This window comes from Pagrus major, chromosome 23 (genome assembly GCF_040436345.1).
Source record: "Pagrus major chromosome 23, Pma_NU_1.0".
Classification (NCBI taxonomy): domain Eukaryota; kingdom Metazoa; phylum Chordata; class Actinopteri; order Spariformes; family Sparidae; genus Pagrus; species Pagrus major.
In genome coordinates this window covers 17,509,786-17,527,490 of record NC_133237.1, presented here as the reverse complement: position 1 = coordinate 17,527,490, position 17,705 = coordinate 17,509,786, and the positions used below count along the sequence as shown (strand labels likewise).

Here is a 17,705-nt window from a genome sequence, read left to right as displayed (position 1 = left end):
AAAGGCTGAGAGGAAAATAGGACCTCTGTTCTCCACTGTCCCGGCAAATGAGCTGGAAAATGAGGGGCGGAGAACCACGCCCCCTTCTCAGGACCCGCTGCACTCCTCTTTTGGCCGGTCGCTGTCTCCTCTCCCTTCGATCCATGTTGTTTGAATACAGCTGCGACGTATGAATTTAGCAGGGTGCTTAAACAGGCCGACGATCTGTCACTCTGTTTCCCCCCCCCAACCTGACCTCACTTGACTGGCAGAGCCAAACTCACTCAGTCCCTCATTCAAACTCAATCTGCTTTCAGCCCCTCTCAAAGCCTGTTTTATAGACGAAGGCCTTGTCGACAGCTTTAAAACCCATATTCTCTCACTAATGCTACAATCGACCAAGTGTTGGAGGATTACCGTCTCTTCATGTTGTCATTATGCTGAGTGACTTAGAGAAGTTGTTATCAGCAGTAGATGATGTGCCTGAAGCTGCCTGAGATTTGAGCCCAGTGTTTGATTTAAAAAAACAGTATTCAGATCTTTTACTTAATTAAGAGTACTTATAACAGACTGGTAAAACATTCCACTTCAAGTAAAGGTATTTAAATATTATCAGCAAAATGTCATTTAAATACTTATTCTGTAGTAAAATGGTCCCTGTCAGTGTTTTAATATAATATCTGATGTTTTTGGGATTGTAACTCCTGCTGCATTTATGTGTATGTTGTATTTTTCTGCTGTAAGGTTGAGCTCATTTAATCTACAGCAATGCATCGTATTCCATGACATCATCAGGAAAACAGCCTGTTTTCATCCTCCCGACGACTCATTTTCCGGATAATCCAAGAGGATATTAAAAAGTTTATTTAGTTTAAGAAGTAGGAGACTTTTCTCAACGCAGAAAGGAAAAGTTCATCCTTGAGTTTATCACAAACATTCAAAATCATAATCTCAAATTTGGAGATAAGAGGTTTTCGTTGGACAAAAAGAGACATTTGTAATCTGAGAAGTAACTAGTAACTAAAGCTAAAGTGGAGAGGAGGTATAAAATTGAATGAAATGGAGTTAAGTACAAGTACCTAAAATTTGGTAGTAGTTAAGTGAATGCACACCACTGTTAAAATTCCACCACTGTACAGCACTTTACATTTTGATTTTACCAGTTTCATTATTATTTAGACTTATGTAGACAAGTATGAATTACTCTGTTTCTATGGGGGTTTTTTTATCTATCAGAGAGAGTTAGCCACCTCTTCAGACTGACTTACAACTTACTTACAAGTGTATTTTTAAAGGAGAATCATTGTGTTGTTGTGTTGATGGAGCAGGATCATCACTGTCAGTCTGGCAAAGGGCAAACATTATTACCACTTATATCTGACACCACTTAGATAAAGAGTTTGAGCTGCTTCCGTCTGGGCAAAAGTTCAGCCTTTATCTTTTAACTTGTTTATTTACTGGTTTTCCATGATTTAATTTGTTTTTTTCTGACAGTATTACAGTTTTACATTTTATTTATTGCTTTTTTTTTTTATTAAACTATTCAACTGACGAATAAATGATGGGCTGTTATTTTAAACTACCCAACAGAATGTGAAAGAGGTCAAGTGAGCTTCACTTCAGAGTAAAATGTTACAGATGAATGTCTCAGCAATAATAATCCAGAACATAATATGAAATAGTATAACACTCAAAGAGGCATTTTCTTTACCTTTTACCTTTTTACTACATGAACCTGAAGTAGTCATAGTTAGTAAAGATGGCGCTCAGCTCGAATGAATTATTGATGCTGAGCTGAAATCAAGTCGTGCTGTCCGTGTGGCCGTCCATTTAACTCCTATTTGAAACATGAGCTGCCATTGAAGCCTTAATGTGTGAAAAGCCACCTGTAATGACTGTCAAATACAATCTGTATCCTCCACTGGTGAGTGCGACCCCTTTGTGACCATCAGAGGAGTCCCCGGGGAGTGTGTGAAAAGTGTGTCTACCCCATGAATGTGTGAAGTGTGTGTGTGTGAGAGGAGCCAGCAGCAGGCAGAAGGCCAGGGGCTGTTGTCTGACACTGATTTGTAAAGGGAGACAATACGGCTCATTGACCTGCCCGGCTCCACTGTCTGTTGCACATACCTCGCCCAGCCCTCCCCAGTGGCTTCGCTGCTCTTTAAACACGAGCAGCAGATTGCCACAGGCGCAGGGAGGGGAGGCCGACGGGACACAGGTTGCTTTGACAATGAGAAACCTCAGAGGAGAGAGGGAGAGAGGGGGGAGAGACAAAACTTTGATGAACACATTTAAAGTCATCTAGAAACCTTAATTTCACCAGGATTGTGAGGATGCAGAATGAGTGACAACTTTTAAATCACTTCTAAAAACGTATCCTCTTTAAAAAGCTTTAATTTAATGATTATTGTTTTTATTTGACATTCCAGTCGGGTATTTTCTGAAGTGTATTTGCCTGACTGCAGCCCTGAAATACCTGAAAGTGCTGTATAACTAAAGTTTATTTTTATTATTGCTATCTTTACTTTTCTATCCTAACCCTATGATGAGAAATATAAGATAAATACGCTATCAGAAGATGTTTCTACCTAAATTTTGATCTTGCCAGGATGTAAAAACCATTTGAAATAGACTTCAAGGCTCGTAATTCCTTGAAACAAAAAAAGAAATCTGTTAGCATCCCCTTATCATGAATTATTTTGTGTTAAACTACAGAGAAACGCTACAACTACAATCATTTTCATTACGGATTAACCTGCCAATTGATTTCTTCATTAACTGATTCACTATTTGATCTATATTCACAGTTTTTGGCATCCAGTACCTTCGTGTTTGAAGAAATGTTTGGAACATTTTTGCTCTTTTTTAGTTTCTGAAAAGTCAGAAAAGAATTAAAAATAAACACCCAACATAATTCCTCAAATAGTTGGGATACCTCGCCCAGCCCTTTGTTTTTAATGTTTTTTGTAATACATTTAACACACACACACACACACACAAAAAACAAATATTGTCAATTTATTATCATTTAAAACAAAGTAAAACTGAAAAGTCAGAAGTTGGAACCAGCAACTTTTGGGCAATATTTAAACTATAAATTCTTAATTAAACTTATTTAATTGATTCCATTACTAATTGCTTCAGGTCTATTTTCCTTAACAGATTGTTTAATTTGAATAATTTGGCCTGAAGAGGTTAAACTATCCAGTATTTCTCAAGATTCAAGTAAAGATTGAGTAAATGTCTAAAAGAAAACAAAAAACAATTATGCAGAAATATGTTAATGACACTAAAAATCCCTATAATCACATAATTAGGCCTACTGTAGTTATGTATATTAAAGAATTAAGTACATAAATAATAAGAAGCAAAAAAATTCTCTCTTCAAAAAAATATCTCAATATTAAATTTAACTAAGTCAACTTAATAAATTTAGGTGCCCAAGGATTTTTATTCAGCAGCAGCAGGATTTAACATCCATCCAGACTCTGACATCTTTGCTCTCGTGCTCACGTTGTAAACAAACACCATCATCCTTTTGTCATCCATTCCCATTGTCAGAGTGTGGATGTGACCTTTTCTGTCCTCTCTCTGCCTCTCACCCCTCGCAGCCTTTTCTTTTCCTCCCTTCTCTCTTTCACTGCCGAAGACAAGCTGTTGCTCGGTCCCTGCGGGCCACTCCCTCACTTGTCTGCTCCTCTTTCCTCCTCCCCTGCCTCCCTCTCTCCCCTGCTCTCTGTCTTTCTCCCTCTCTCCCCACCTGTTGGAGCAATTGTTGCACAGAGCATATTGTTGTCATCTGATTATTTTATGTCAGTCACGAGGGTCCACGCCCCTTTCTACGGCCTTTTTCCTTCCCCCTGCATGTGCCACTCCCCTCTTTCCCTCTCCCCTGCTGGGTATAAAACTCAAGAGACAGGAGTTGAGGGGAGATATTCAGCGAGCACCACAGGAAGTCAAAATTGTTTCAACAAGGAGGATCTGCAGGGATTCTTCAGGTTCCAGCTTCCTCAGGTGACAGGGGGACACTAGCTGCCACGTTTTTTTCCAAATTGGACGTTAAAAAAAAGCTCATTTTTGACCCAGCAGTCTGTGCAGATGGATATGTCAGTGTCTCTGTGGTGTGAGGAGGTGGAGGACGAGCAGAGTCAGAACCAGAGCCGGTCTGAGCCACAGGCCCAGAGTCACGTCACAGTCTCGTCCCAGCTGCGAGCCGCCTGGGACCCCACAGTGTCCGGGCACCGTGTGATCCAGAGGCTGCTTCACGTGGAGGAGAGGTACATGCCCTCCATGCTCTACATCACCCTCATCCAGCGGGACCCAGAGCGCAGGGAGGAGCTCGCCAAATGGGCCCTTGAGGTATGAAACTCTCTCATGCTCCAGTTTCTCCGTCTCCCCGCACAGTGCTGGATGAGTTATGTCATCATGGCAGCTGTGATGCTGATGTCTCACATCTTTTCCCCCCTCTCTTTCTCTCTCCAGGTGTGCTGTGAGTGCGGCTGCGATGAGGCAGTGTTCCCCCTGTCTGTCTCTCTGATGGATAGGTTCCTGTCTGCCTCTCTGTCCATACCTGTCTCACCGTACTGTCTAGCTGCTGGCTGCATCCTCATCGCCTCCAAACTCACAGAGTGTGACAACGTGACCGCTGATACTCTCAGTGCTGCAGCGGAATACAGCTTTCAGCCATCCAACCTGCGAGTGAGTCAGTCACACAGCAAGGATATTGTTCCTTACCCTCTCCTACTAGTTTTTTGAGGGTCTTTTCAGGCTGTCGGCCCCTCATATCATCATCATCTTGCAGGGGCATTAAACATCAGCCCATAAACTTGGTTAAACCTTCATTTTCTCGTATAGAATATCTAGTTTTACACCCTTTAAATAGCTGTTCTAAGGAGTCGTAGCAGCATCCAATATAATGTATCACACTAATGTAAAGAAAATATCGCTGATTTGTCTCTTTTGAGGATTTTGATGCCTTAGCACATCAGTCAACGCACTTACAACTTTAATTTTTAAAGGGCTACAACTGACTTTTTAGCGCTGTTTTTTTGATAATCAACCAAATTTTACTTTTTCTGCTTGATAAATGACTGAAACAATTAATACGTTCAATAAAATAGATGCCAACAATCGACTCATCATGTCTGCTCAAAAAGTTGTGCCACTAAACTCTAATACAGACTTTACAGATCTATCATTATATAACAAGAAATAAATTCCTAATGACATCTATTCTCACATCACATTCAATTATTATAACACTGTTATCCTTTCTGTCACCTAAATGCATCTTTCTTCCCTCCATCAGGAAATGGAGCGTGTCATCCTCGCCACCCTCCGGTGGGACACAGCAGCAGTGACTCCGCAGGACTTCCTCCCACATTTTCTTGCCTGTGTGGAGGAGAGAGGAGATGGAGACAGAAGTGACTCTGAGAGGGAGCCGCTCTCCACCCTGCGGCGGCACAGCGACACGCTGGCTGCCATGTGTGCCTGCGACTCCCGCTTTCTTGGAGCACCACCATCACTTGTTGCTGCAGCATCACTGAACTGTGCCCTGCGAGGTCTGGGCAACAAGGGCCCCACACAGCTGGCTGTCATGGGTGAAGCACTGGCAGAGCTCTGCCAGACAGACCTGGTGAGTAAACCCAAGTCTGAAGCTGCAGATTTGATCAGGTTTAGGGTTTTTGTTCTTTGCAGTAGATGAAAGTTGCAAGAAAAAGCAGTTTAAAGCAACTAGACTAAGAATATTTCTGTTTTGAGGGACCTGCTTGTTTTATATTCACACCAAACACAGTAAGAGTCTAGCATCTATTACAATACTCATTGATTTTCTCTTTTTCTTGCATCCCAGGCAGTGCTGCAGTGCTACAGTGAGATGATCGAATATGCCCTCCGACAGCGGCTGAGGAGTGGGCTCCAGCAAGGCCCCATGGAGAAGGATGAGGAGGTGGAGAACGAAAGACCCGGCACACCCACTGACATGAGGGAGATTGATTTCTAAACACGGAATCAACTGTTGCATTGAACGTGTGAATCAATCAAAACCTCTCAAGTTCATCAGTCAAACTGATATAAATTGATTATGACCTCAAAATGCTCTGACATGTTTTTATATTTTTGAAATGATTTTATTGAGTGACTGTTAATTTATTTTTGACTTTATTTATTTATGAACTATTTTGCTATGTGTTTTCCATGTGCCATATTCTATTAATTTTATTGTAGGCTTAGATGTGATTGTGATGCATATTTATACCTTTTATTTATTATCGCGTGCAATTATTGGCTCTTTTGATGTTAATTTATTTCAATTTACTTGAGTTTGTGTTTTTGTACTGAATTAAATATACAAACAAATCTATTTTTCAAAGCAATTAAACGTTTTAAACGTTTGTACATACTTTTGTGTCCATGTATTATTTGCCATTGAGGCAATGCTACCTTCACTTACTATTCACAGGCTGGTACTTTCGACTTCTGAGCTTGTGTTGGGGAAGAGAAAGGGTGTCGGTGGCTGATTTTAAGTTATCAACAATGAGCCTAAATAACCATCACGAGTCGATATTACTCTCACTATCACGACTCAACAATTCTTTGATAACCTCACCGCTTATTGTGATATAGAAAGAACACTTCAACTATTTCCGACAGTACCTGAAGGCAGCATGTTGGACCACCGCTGCATTCTCATGACGTCAATTTTATCCGACTCAAAATACAGATCGTGCTCTGAGCATTGGATCAGATATTAAACGCCTAGGTGCGGTAAGAGGGGAGCTATTTTAAGAGATTCTGTGTTCGGGTAAATTATACTTTACTTTTTTTTAATATCGGAGGAGTTTAAAAGAAGAATTCAAAGAAAATCAGGTGATATATCGAAAAGAGGAACAACGCAGGAAGAGCTGTGCTAGACGTTTCCATAGCCTACGGTAATGGACAGCCAGACCATGTTAAATCACCTGTAAAATTACCTATAAAGAATGAACAACGTTTAAAATGCTAAACCAAACCTTAACTCACTTATACCGTAGGTTTAAGGTCACAGGTAATAACAACTACGGAGAGGTCCGTTTCTTTGCTGAGCCCTGACCATCCACATCCGTTTTATCCTTGTTTACGTTAAGCTAGTTAGCTAACAAGCTACAGCACGAACAAGACAATGTTGTACGAATTTTCAATTTAAATCGTGTTATATGTGCCATTAAGCAACACTTTCGTCGTCTTCAGCGTAATTTATCCTGTTAAATCAGCTGTAAACAGGTTTTCTTGCTCAGATTTTGACGCCAAACTCCACTTGCGAAACCTGATATTACTGTTGCCTCACCTCAGCGAGGACACAGGTGTATTAAAAGTAGAAACTTTAGACCTTTAACAAATATCTTAAATCTCCTGGTAAATTCGGCATACAATATACACACCAGCCAGCAACCAATTGTACTGAAATCCAAATATTAGTGGCTGTCAGCTAAGTTAGTGTTCTCAACTTTTTATCCAATGTTTCTCCAGGTTAGGACCAAGGTTACTATGGTTAATATCCCCCCTGGACTTGAGTTATGTTTTAGTTAATCAAATAGTAACAACGTATGTTTAAACACTGTCTGCATCTATAAATGAAAGTCTGACGCAGATCATGAGGGGGATAAAGTTCAGTGTCTCTTGTTACCCTGGTCTTCCATTTAAAAGATGTAGAAATCAAATCCAGCAGACAGTTAAATGCGGCTGTGTTCAGGCATCTATAAACTAAACCTAGTGATAAACTATACTTGTGAAATGTCCAAATTTGCACATAAAGGTGGACTGTGGCAAATAAAAGGTTAATATGGGTTATGTTTGAATAAAGTTTGGCATACAACACATGGCACCAGATAGTAATATTATATATAGGAGAAATGACACTCTAGTTTTTATTTCTCCCAATTGTGCGCCTCTATTCTGTGCTAAGATTGTAGCTTTTCAGTCAAAGTTTTACATATAATATGATAGCAATATATTCATTGTTGTTTATTTTTAAGGAGGATGAACTTGAAACCTGGGTGGCTGCTGCTTCTATCCATCTCTGCTGGGGTCTGGTCAGTGCCTATTGATCGCAATGCAGGCAACCAGGAAGTTAAAGAGGAAGTGCCAGAGGAGAATGGGGTAATAGTCGCACTGCTCTCAGTCCACTGTTTGTTGTGGTTTATTTATATCACATTTAGCTCAGTTCCTTGTGAATGACCTGTCCTTTACAACCCGCCCTTGCAGGACACTGGTCTGTACTACGACAGGTATCTCAGAGAGGTGATCGAGGTTTTGGAGACAGACCCTCACTTCAGAGAGAAACTGCAGACAGCAAACACAGAGGACATCAAGGTTAGCATCAGTTTCTTTCTGATTCTCTCTTTATTAATTTGTTTACTCTCAACTGGCAACAAGAGGATCTTATATTTAACATGTTCTTCTCACCTGTTGTGTCTCGTGTTCTCCATCAGAATGGTCGTCTCAGTAAAGAGCTGGACCTGGTCAGTCACCACGTCAGGACTCGTCTGGATGAGCTGAAGCGTCAGGAGGTTTCTCGCCTCAGGATGCTGCTCAAAGCCAAACTGGACAGCACCAACATACAGAGTAAGTGGACTAGATTGCATTAGATTTAATGAAAGTAGATCTAGTAGATCAGTCATCATGAAAGATGAGAATCATGCAATTCTTCTTTTTGTATCAGCAGTTAAAAAGTTGCAGCATGATGTGTAGAAGTTAATTTGCTTATTTGACCAGCCCATCCTGCAATTTGAACTATTGCCATGTTTGTCTTAACATTGCGATGTCAGTGCTGAAGCGCTATATTGTGCAGCCCTATAAGCAAGAGATGACCACAGTCTTCATGGACAGATGTACAGTTTTAAATTGATGTACTTGCACAAGAGAAAATTGTTAGGTTAATAAAAAAAATGCAAACACTTGCAAAAACATGCAAATATATACTGTAAGCTATTAACATTTTCAATGGACATGACAATTGAGGTGGCGTATGTGCAAAATACGTCTAATTCATGCAATTATTCATTGTTATCACTTAATATCCTTGATGAGTGAAAACATACAAGTGTGCAGTGGGACATTTTCAGTATTAGTTTATGTGCATGGAAGCAGATCCTGGTGGAAGCGGCACCTGTACAAAATGCTGACGTATAGAACTTTAGCCACTACTTTAAAAATATACACACAGATGCAAATTAGTCAAGATAGCATTGAGGAAGGAATGTAGCCTCCATAAGGGCAGAAATGTGTTCAGTATGTACAGAACATAATGGAAGTCACGTGTGTCAGACGCCTGGCATGTGTTCAGTAATTTGTGTATGTGCCGTGAAGCCCTGCAGATGGACCACGCCTCCCTGCTGAAGCAGTTTGAACATCTGGATCCCCACAATCAAAACACCTTTGAGGCCAAAGACCTTGAGCTGCTCATCTCCACCGTAAGATCATCCAGTGCTAAATGAAAAACTGCGTTTTTGTTTGTGCAGAGAATGAAAAATCTTTCATTCCAGCTGTTCAATGGCTAATCTGTTCAGATTTGAAAGGAATGTGGGGAAGTGATAAATCCCACCACATTCCAGCAGAATCATAATTACACTGATTAGACTCATGGGTGCTAAAATTACAGGTCAGAACAACCCGTTAGTGATTGTTCTAGACACTGTGAATGTTTGCTTTGTATTGTAACTGACCCAACTTCTAAATGAAAAGAATTTAAAGTTCATAGCCTTTTTATGACTCTTTTCCAGGCGACCAAGGACCTGGAGAACTACGACGCTGAGCGACACGAGGAGTTTAAACGCTACGAGATGCTGAAGGAGCACGAGAGACGGGAGTACCTGAAAGGCCTGGACCAGGAGAAGAGGGAGAGGGAGGAGAAGAGGCTGCAGGAGCTTAAGGAGAAACACCGCCAGCACCCCAAAGTCAATGTTCCGGTAGGCACAAATGCAACCATGTTGGGTTTTGGGTGGAAACAAGTAGAAGCAAGTCAAGTTCTCTTACATTTTTCTCCTCTTTCTGCTGCATTTCTCTTCACACTTCCCAGGGTAGCGTTGCTCAGCTACGGGAAGTTTGGGAGGAGACAGACGGACTGGATCCTCAGGAGTTCAACCCTAAAACATTTTTTAAACTGCATGGTGAGTGACTCCTCTTCTTTTAATTCCTGTGCTATAAATATCACACTTACAAGTCTGATAAATAAAGTTGTCATTTCTTCTCTGTTTAGATACAAATGAAGATGATGTTTTAGATGAGCAGGAGTTGGAGGCTCTTTTCACTAAAGAGGTAAGAAAAGCAAAATACATATATATGTATATAAAACACATGAATTCTTCTTTTTAACACCCTGGTATCAGATCAGTATTTGGTACGCACTGAACACACTCTGTATTGGTAGTGAAAAACCCTGATGAAACCCCCTTAAAATGCCATGACAGAGTTTCAAAAATTGGTGCTCATCTATTTGAAAACACAGCTGTTTTGTCTGAGCTGCTGCAGACTTTTTAAAAGTAAAAGTTTTAAACCTGACAGCTGTGATAACCTAACATCTGTTCACTTCCCTCCTCCAGCTGGAGAAGGTCTACGACCCAAAGAATGAGGAAGATGATATGATGGAGATGGAGGAAGAAAGGCTGAGGATGAGGGAGCATGTCATGCAGAATGTGAGTCTTGACTAAATACTTTTTATCCTTCTGCTCTTGGTTTCATCATATGCCACAAGTCAGTCTCACACCTTTTTCTCTGTTTTTCGTCTCTGTGTTAAAAGGTGGATACAAATAAAGATCGTCTGGTCAGCCTGGAGGAGTTCCTCAAATCCACCGAGAAGAGGGAGTTCAATAATCCCAAAGAGTGGGAGGTATGGAGCCCATTTTTGATTTTTTTTCACTCAATTAGAGTCGTATATACATATGTTTTGTACATTTATTAGTGTAAAGGGGAGAAACAAACAGATACACCAAACAAACAGAAAGGGAAACAACAGATATCACCGTAGATACACCATTCAGACCTGTAATTGAAAAGCAAATCAGCGCAGCACAGTTTGACACCGTGCGGGCAAACGTGCCAGTGGAAAAGCCCAGTAAGTGCCTCATCACTTCTTTCAGCAAGGCTAAGTGCGCCAGTGGGTTTTGCTGTTTCCAATTCAGCAAAATCAGTCTTCATGCTAACAATGTCAAATAACGTATCACACTATACTGGTTGTCTGACAGCTCTATCTTAACTGCTTACACTCCAAACACTGCCACTAACATTTTAAGAACGGTGTGAATTTCCTGTATTTCATTCGTTCTCCTGCACGTCTCCTCAGACTCTGGACACCAAGCCGTTGTACACAGAGGAAGAGCTCCTGCGGTTTGAGACCGAACTCAGGGACAAAGAGGAGGAGCTGAAGAGGAAGGCGGAGAATCTGCGTCAGGAGCAGGAGCTGCTGAAAGAGAGAGGCAAAGCCCTGGAGGCCCAGAGGAGAGAGTACCAGCAGGTAACTGTCCCGCCATGTTTATATCATCTGAAACTGGACTCAGCGACTCATTTTCAACACTATAGCATGTACATGATGATAAATTTGATTGCAATTTGTCAAATTCAGGCAGTATTAGAGATGTCCCAGAGACAGAAGGAACCGCAGGCAGCAGACGGGCAGCCTCCTGCGGGTCCTAATGGAGAACTACAGTTCCAACCAGAGGCACAAAAAGCAGAAGCAAAAGGTAAACACTCTGAGATATATGTGATATATGTGTGTATGGATCTGGTCTTGTTTTTACTGAGTCAATCTTTCTCTTCTCTCTCTCTCACAGAAGAAAAAGTCGCAGTTGAACACGTAGCCGAAGCTCCGAATAATCTGCCTGCAGAGCCTCCACAGAATCTGCCTTTACACACTTAATGCAGCATGCTCTGACAGCCTTACCACACACACACACACACACACGCACACACACACACACACACACACACACACACTCCGATTTGCACTGACACAGATATCCAGATGGGTTCTCCGAACTCAACTATGTGAACTGTATGTATAAACTGAGACAGACGTGGCTTGTGAATCATGACATATTGTACTGTGTGTTCATTTCTGTGGTCTACATTAGATTAAAGATCTGAAAACAACAGATAGCTCTATATGTATTTTCAGAAATCTTCAGTTTCAGTGAAGTTTTTATTAATTCAGGGTTTTATTTCAGTGTCAAATCATCAACATCATCAAATAAAGTTTTAATTTAAAACCTCAAAACCAGACTTCTTGGACTCAGATTACTTGGGGTGTCACACAGCAGGGGGGAAAAGAAACCTTTAGGGTATTTCTTTAAATAACGCTGCAGAGATTAGAAGTAGAAGAATTAAAAGACTGCAGAGTCAAAATGTTGAAAAAAATGTGTGAGTTGTAACAATTATGAACATGTTGGGGGGGCTTTGTTATATTGTTATGCAGGCCTAATGTGGCCCCTGAGTTGACCTGCTCGGTTACTGTTTAATATATTATATTATTTTATATTATACTTTGCAGATTACATGCTGCATCATAGCCAAACATTAAAAAATCTGAATATTGGATCTGATAATCCATCAGTATATACCGACATGTAAACATATGTATGTATAATTTTACTTTTAGTTGTACATTTGATACTCAAGTACATCTATTACTAGACACTTGAAGACTTTCACTCACGTTTTATTTGTATGGGTGGCTCATATGTCATATTTTAACATCTTATTTTTTACTCAAGTAAGACATTTGGATACTTTTTACAGTGCTGTGTCTGTGTATGTCATATGTAAGACAGAGTACAGCAGAAGAGAATATAAATGTGTTAACATAATATGACACAAAGTGGCTGACTGTCCTGAGTATGGAGGGTGGATGTGCGTATATCATCCTGTGGCCTCCTCCTCCTCCTCCAGGTCACTGTGTCTCTGCACACACTGGGCCTGTTGTCCACTGTCATGGCTCCCCGGGGAGCTGCTGATCCTTGTTGTCCCGCTGACGAGATGCCTCCCTGGCCGCCGCTCAGGACATTCCTATCAGCATTCCTCTAACCCGCTGACCTCTCGTGACCCCCGCGCACCCTCCTCTCCTGGTGTCCATGCAGCTGCCTCCTGTCACTCACTGCTGTCACATCAGCCAAATAAAGATGTCTCGAGGAAGCTGCCTGGATCATGATGTCAGTGTTTATTACGAGAGCACTTTTATTTTGAAATGTTAAGCATCGTGAGTACAGTTGTTCCTCCATTAGAGCTTATCTGATGTGATTCAGATAAAGATGTGATTTTCTGGGAAACTTTGAGTCAGGTTGTTCTCCCTGTGGGAACTTTAACAGGTCTGTGTTGTGTCCCGTCTGTTGGTCTGCAGAGGCCATCATCCACAACAGCTCTGGCTTTTCATCCAACTGTTTGTGACCAGAGGTGGCACTGAGGCTGTCAACAAGCTGTCAGCAGGTCTGTTAAGACATCATGGCAGGAGGGCGTGATGCAGTGTGATCTTCTGTGTATAAAGTGCTGCTCAGGGCTGTCATACCTTCACTCGGATACTTAGAAATCCTTCTTACTCGATGACTTCCCTGTTGTGAGACTGACTTTTTCTCTCCCACACTTCACTTTAAGTTGCAGTTGCAGTAATTATCTTGCAGGAAGACTTTCATTGTGCAAAACACACACAATTTAATGTTCTGCTGACAGTTAATAAAAGACACAGTTACCTAGAAAGCAGCATTGCATGACAGTGAGACAAATGGGACATTTTGAGACAATATGACACAAACAAACACTGTAATTCAGTAAATGTTTCCTCCTCATAGAACTTGCTGAAGTACTCTTAACCTCTAAAATGACGTTTCGACCCTCAGGCCTTCTTTTGGATCAACAACCTGATCTTGTTGATCTTCAAGAGGCCCCGACGCTCGAAACTTCATCATATTAAAGAGATCAAAGCAGATGGAGCGAGAGTTTACACATTAAACTGTCATTTGAGGTTACCTCGTCTTAAGGTGCTGGCAGCCGGTAATGTTTATTATTTACATAATTGGCAGAGCATTAGAGCCTGTTACTCAGAAAAAAACTGGAGAACTTGTTATTGTATACACTTCTTTCTTTCTTTCTTTCTTTCTTTCTTTCTTTCTTTCTTTCTTTCTTTCTTTCTGTCTGTCTGTCTTCCTGAACTACTTTTTGAACAGATCTAATTTTGATGCACTTTCATTCTTCTGCACATCAACCTCTGTGGGGAGGACATTACGTCACCTCTAGCACACCTCCTCCTCCCCTGCTACCTCGGGGTTTAAGACCCGCCTCCCCCAAATTCTGATTGGCTGACAGAAGAAGCCTTTAATGACCAGTGATGGTGACTGGTAAACTTTTACCGGCATGAGTACCGGGTCATTTAATCATGAGGAAGAAATTTGTCATTTTTTAAAATTATTTTCATGTTTGAATGAAATAATTGAACCCCGTAATAAACCTCATAGACCCACCAGATTACTCATCTTTATCTCAACTTAACAAAAGCCAAGATTCTGGTCATTTTTAAGTTATTAATAGTTGAATGTGATCTTCCTCACAGTCTCCAGTTTCACAGAAAAATCATATCTATCCACGATGGTTGCCTAAAATCAAGACATTTGGCCTAAAACCTTGTGATAGTAGTTCATTGCAGTTCCCTGCTTGAACCACCAGAGGGTGCAATTGTTTAATTAATTTGTCAAGTTTCTCACAGCAGCAATAAATTAAGGAATCAGATCTCGTGTAAATCTGCTCTGATGATGTGCATCTGTTTCGTGTTTAAATGTGGAAAACTGCAACAAAGTGCAGTTAGAAGTGAGTGTGGGGACGTGACAGGTGTATATGGTGACAGCGGTGAAAGCTTGTTTCTTTAAGACCCAGCATCTCACCGAGGAGGAGAGATGAGGGAAGATAAATGATGGGAGGTTCGTCAAGTGACACAGAAACATCCGGAAGAGGGACAGAGGCACTTTTATTTGTCTTCAGAATAAAGTGCTTTGTCTTCATGTTTTAGGTCAGTTATTACTACCATTACTCCTTTTTTTAACAGAATAAATACAAAATACATATACAGAAGATAAATACATATGTTAATGAGGAGTCAATATAGGTCTGATTAGTCGGGGAAATCACTTGTGTCTTTCAAGCAAAGCTATATCTACTCACAAAGGGGTTCAATATGTGTAGTTGCATGTAAATCAGCCATGTCCCCGCTTCAGTTTAAATAGTTTTAGACAACTGAAGAGGCAAAACTCTCAAGGAGGCTTATCGCTCTGTTAAAATTCAAAGATTAAATACAAAAATAAACAAGAGCTGATGTTTTGAGAGCACATCAAGAAATTCTGATAAATATATCCAATCTGATATTCATTAGCGATTTTATCAAGATATAGGAGGTTTAGCTGTCACATGGGTAAGATTTTATAGAAGCCATGATTAATAAATGTGACATTTATAGTTAGTTAAACGTTTGTTACATAGTTATTTCACTATTAACAATTAAATGCTTCACAACCCATTTATTAAGCAAAGATTGCTGATGTTTAAAATGCTTTTAAATTGCTTAATAAATGGTTTATAAAGCATTTCAGTGTTTGTTAACTGCAAAGTAATTATTATCTAAAATTAATTTAACTATAAATTTATCATTTAGGATATTAAAGGTGAAATATATGAGAACCACCGGTCCGGAGCTAGCTGGTTAGCATGCTAACTTGAGTAGATATATCTGCAAGACAATACAAAGACACCATAACATCGATAATTTTTTAATGTTTTCAACTCAAATTCTTACATATTGTCCCTTTAATGATGTAATTGTAAAGTATATACTAAATAATAATGAGAATGCAATACAAATGAGATTAAGATACAGTAAAGTTTATTATTATTATTATTATTATTACTATTATTACTATTATTATTATTGTCACTATTATTATTATTGTCACTATTATTATTATCATTATTATTATTATTATTATTATTATTATTATTATTATTATTATTATTATTATAAGTAGTTGATCTTCAATCTTCTGGGTTTATCGCCAGACCAGCTGTTTCGGACTTTCACGTTTTATTCTGAAAGTCCCTCCCGGATGTCGCCCGTGCTTCCTGCGTGCAGTTTGACGCAGCGGTTGAGCCCGAGCCGTCGCTCCCACAGCAGAGGGAGGGAGGGGATGGGGCAGGCTGGTAACCGGGCTGTAACGGGGATAAGCTGCAGCCTCCCGACTCTCAGATGCTCTGATGGAGTGAACCGGCCGACGATGCGCGTTTCTGTCCTTTCTCTGTCGATCATGGAGAGGGTAAGACACACAGATCGCTCGGTGGCGGCTCAAATCCACGGCGATGCGCGGCGCACGGATGTAGCCGTGCGTTAGACCATCCAGCTGTTTTTATGGGTGGTGGGGGGGGGAGAGAGAGAGGAGGGATGGAGGGAGGCAGGGTGGTGTGTGGGGAGGGAGGGAGGGGGGGTGGTGTTGATAGGAAATAGACGCCTTGCAGTCGGAATAAAGCCAAAGCGGCGCACCGCTTTCCGACATTTAGGTTAATCATCTCACAGAAATACAATCCAATTGCGTAACATCTCCCGATTTCATCTGTTAATTAGGGCCTACATCATTTACAGGATGATTGGCACCTCCCACCATGATGTGTGAGGCTATCCTGTACAGCCCGAAATATAATACGTGAGAAAAAGAGGCTGCTTTTCCCCCATTTAGGCCATTTATTTCACCGAGACAGCGATCCATTCCCCCCGTGATGATAATAAGCCTCCTGATTCAGACTGAGCACTTTTACAGATGGGTTCCGGTGCCGTAGAAAGAAGCCTATTTCCTCCTGGATACAGCCCGTAATTACAATTCATGATGACACCCTTTTTTCTTCTTCTTCTTCTCCTTCTTCTTCTTCTTCTTCTTCACATGAATGTATGAAACAGCGCCGCATCTTTCTCCTTCTACCTACAGGCCTGCTTGGTAGATGATAATTGTTGTGTGTTTGGCTGCTGAGGTGAAGCTAACCCTTCACGACTCATTTCCGTGCATCATGCGCATTCATCTTCCCCATCATGAGTATGGACGCTCGGATACATAAAGCCGAGACATGCACTGATGGGTGAATTTGCTCTCCAGACGTTCAGCATCGCGATGCCAGTCAGTGGAAGAGGCGGCACTGCTGCTGCCATAGAAATGCTTAGTCTGTCTTTGAGGTTTGGTGAGACGCCTGAGAAAGGTGTGTGTGTGTGTGTGTGTGTGTGTGTGTGTGTGTGTGTGTGTGTGTGTGTCAGGATGGATCATATGAGTGATGATGCTGGGAAACACAGGCGTTATGTGCTCTAACACCGTCCTCTCCTCTTCTTCTTCTCTCTCCAGGTTCGTCTCTCATCCCAGTGAAGCCTGGGCCGGGGGCCAGAGGTCGTCCACCGAACCCGCACTTCTCCCTCTCACCCCTGCACCTCACCCCTCCACCGAACCCTCACCCTACACTCTCCCCCCACCTCGACCACTGGAACTTTCATCCTCTCCCCTCACTCACATACTCACACAACCGCCCTGTCCGCCTCCTCCCCCCCACAGCACCTCCTGTCTCGTGCCTGCCAGCCTCACCCAATCAGCTTGAGAGGAAAGACCCCCTCTCCCCAAACCCAACGAAGTAACTGTTTCATGACGAGTCAGTCGTTCACCAGACACTGCTCTCAAGTGTCCTAGACGTCC

General features: G+C 41.3%; 2 protein-coding genes across 3 annotated transcripts; both read left to right on the top strand.

Moving 5' to 3' along the window:
- Window positions 1-3,074: 3,074 nt before the first annotated feature.
- On the top strand, window positions 3,075-6,165 carry ccndx (cyclin Dx). The gene is made up of 4 exons (XM_073494925.1): window positions 3,075-4,338; window positions 4,462-4,677; window positions 5,288-5,614; window positions 5,831-6,165. Exons 1-4 carry the CDS (start codon window positions 4,078-4,080, stop codon window positions 5,978-5,980), a joined length of 954 nt encoding a protein of 317 aa, XP_073351026.1. The 5' UTR covers window positions 3,075-4,077; the 3' UTR covers window positions 5,981-6,165.
- A 509-nt stretch (window positions 6,166-6,674) lies between these two features.
- On the top strand, window positions 6,675-12,226 carry nucb1 (nucleobindin 1). Of its 2 annotated transcripts, none has more exons than XM_073494851.1 (13): window positions 6,675-6,739; window positions 7,992-8,115; window positions 8,221-8,328; window positions 8,448-8,580; window positions 9,325-9,428; window positions 9,738-9,923; window positions 10,034-10,124; window positions 10,214-10,272; window positions 10,557-10,649; window positions 10,754-10,843; window positions 11,297-11,467; window positions 11,576-11,693; window positions 11,784-12,044. In XM_073494851.1, exons 2-13 carry the CDS (start codon window positions 7,996-7,998, stop codon window positions 11,867-11,869), a joined length of 1,359 nt encoding a protein of 452 aa, XP_073350952.1. In that variant the 5' UTR covers window positions 6,675-6,739; window positions 7,992-7,995; the 3' UTR covers window positions 11,870-12,044. The 2 variants fall into 2 exon arrangements, with proteins under 2 accessions (XP_073350952.1, XP_073350950.1); XM_073494849.1 differs by having other exon boundaries at window positions 6,692-6,908; window positions 11,784-12,226.
- The last annotated feature ends 5,479 nt before the right edge of the window (window positions 12,227-17,705 follow it).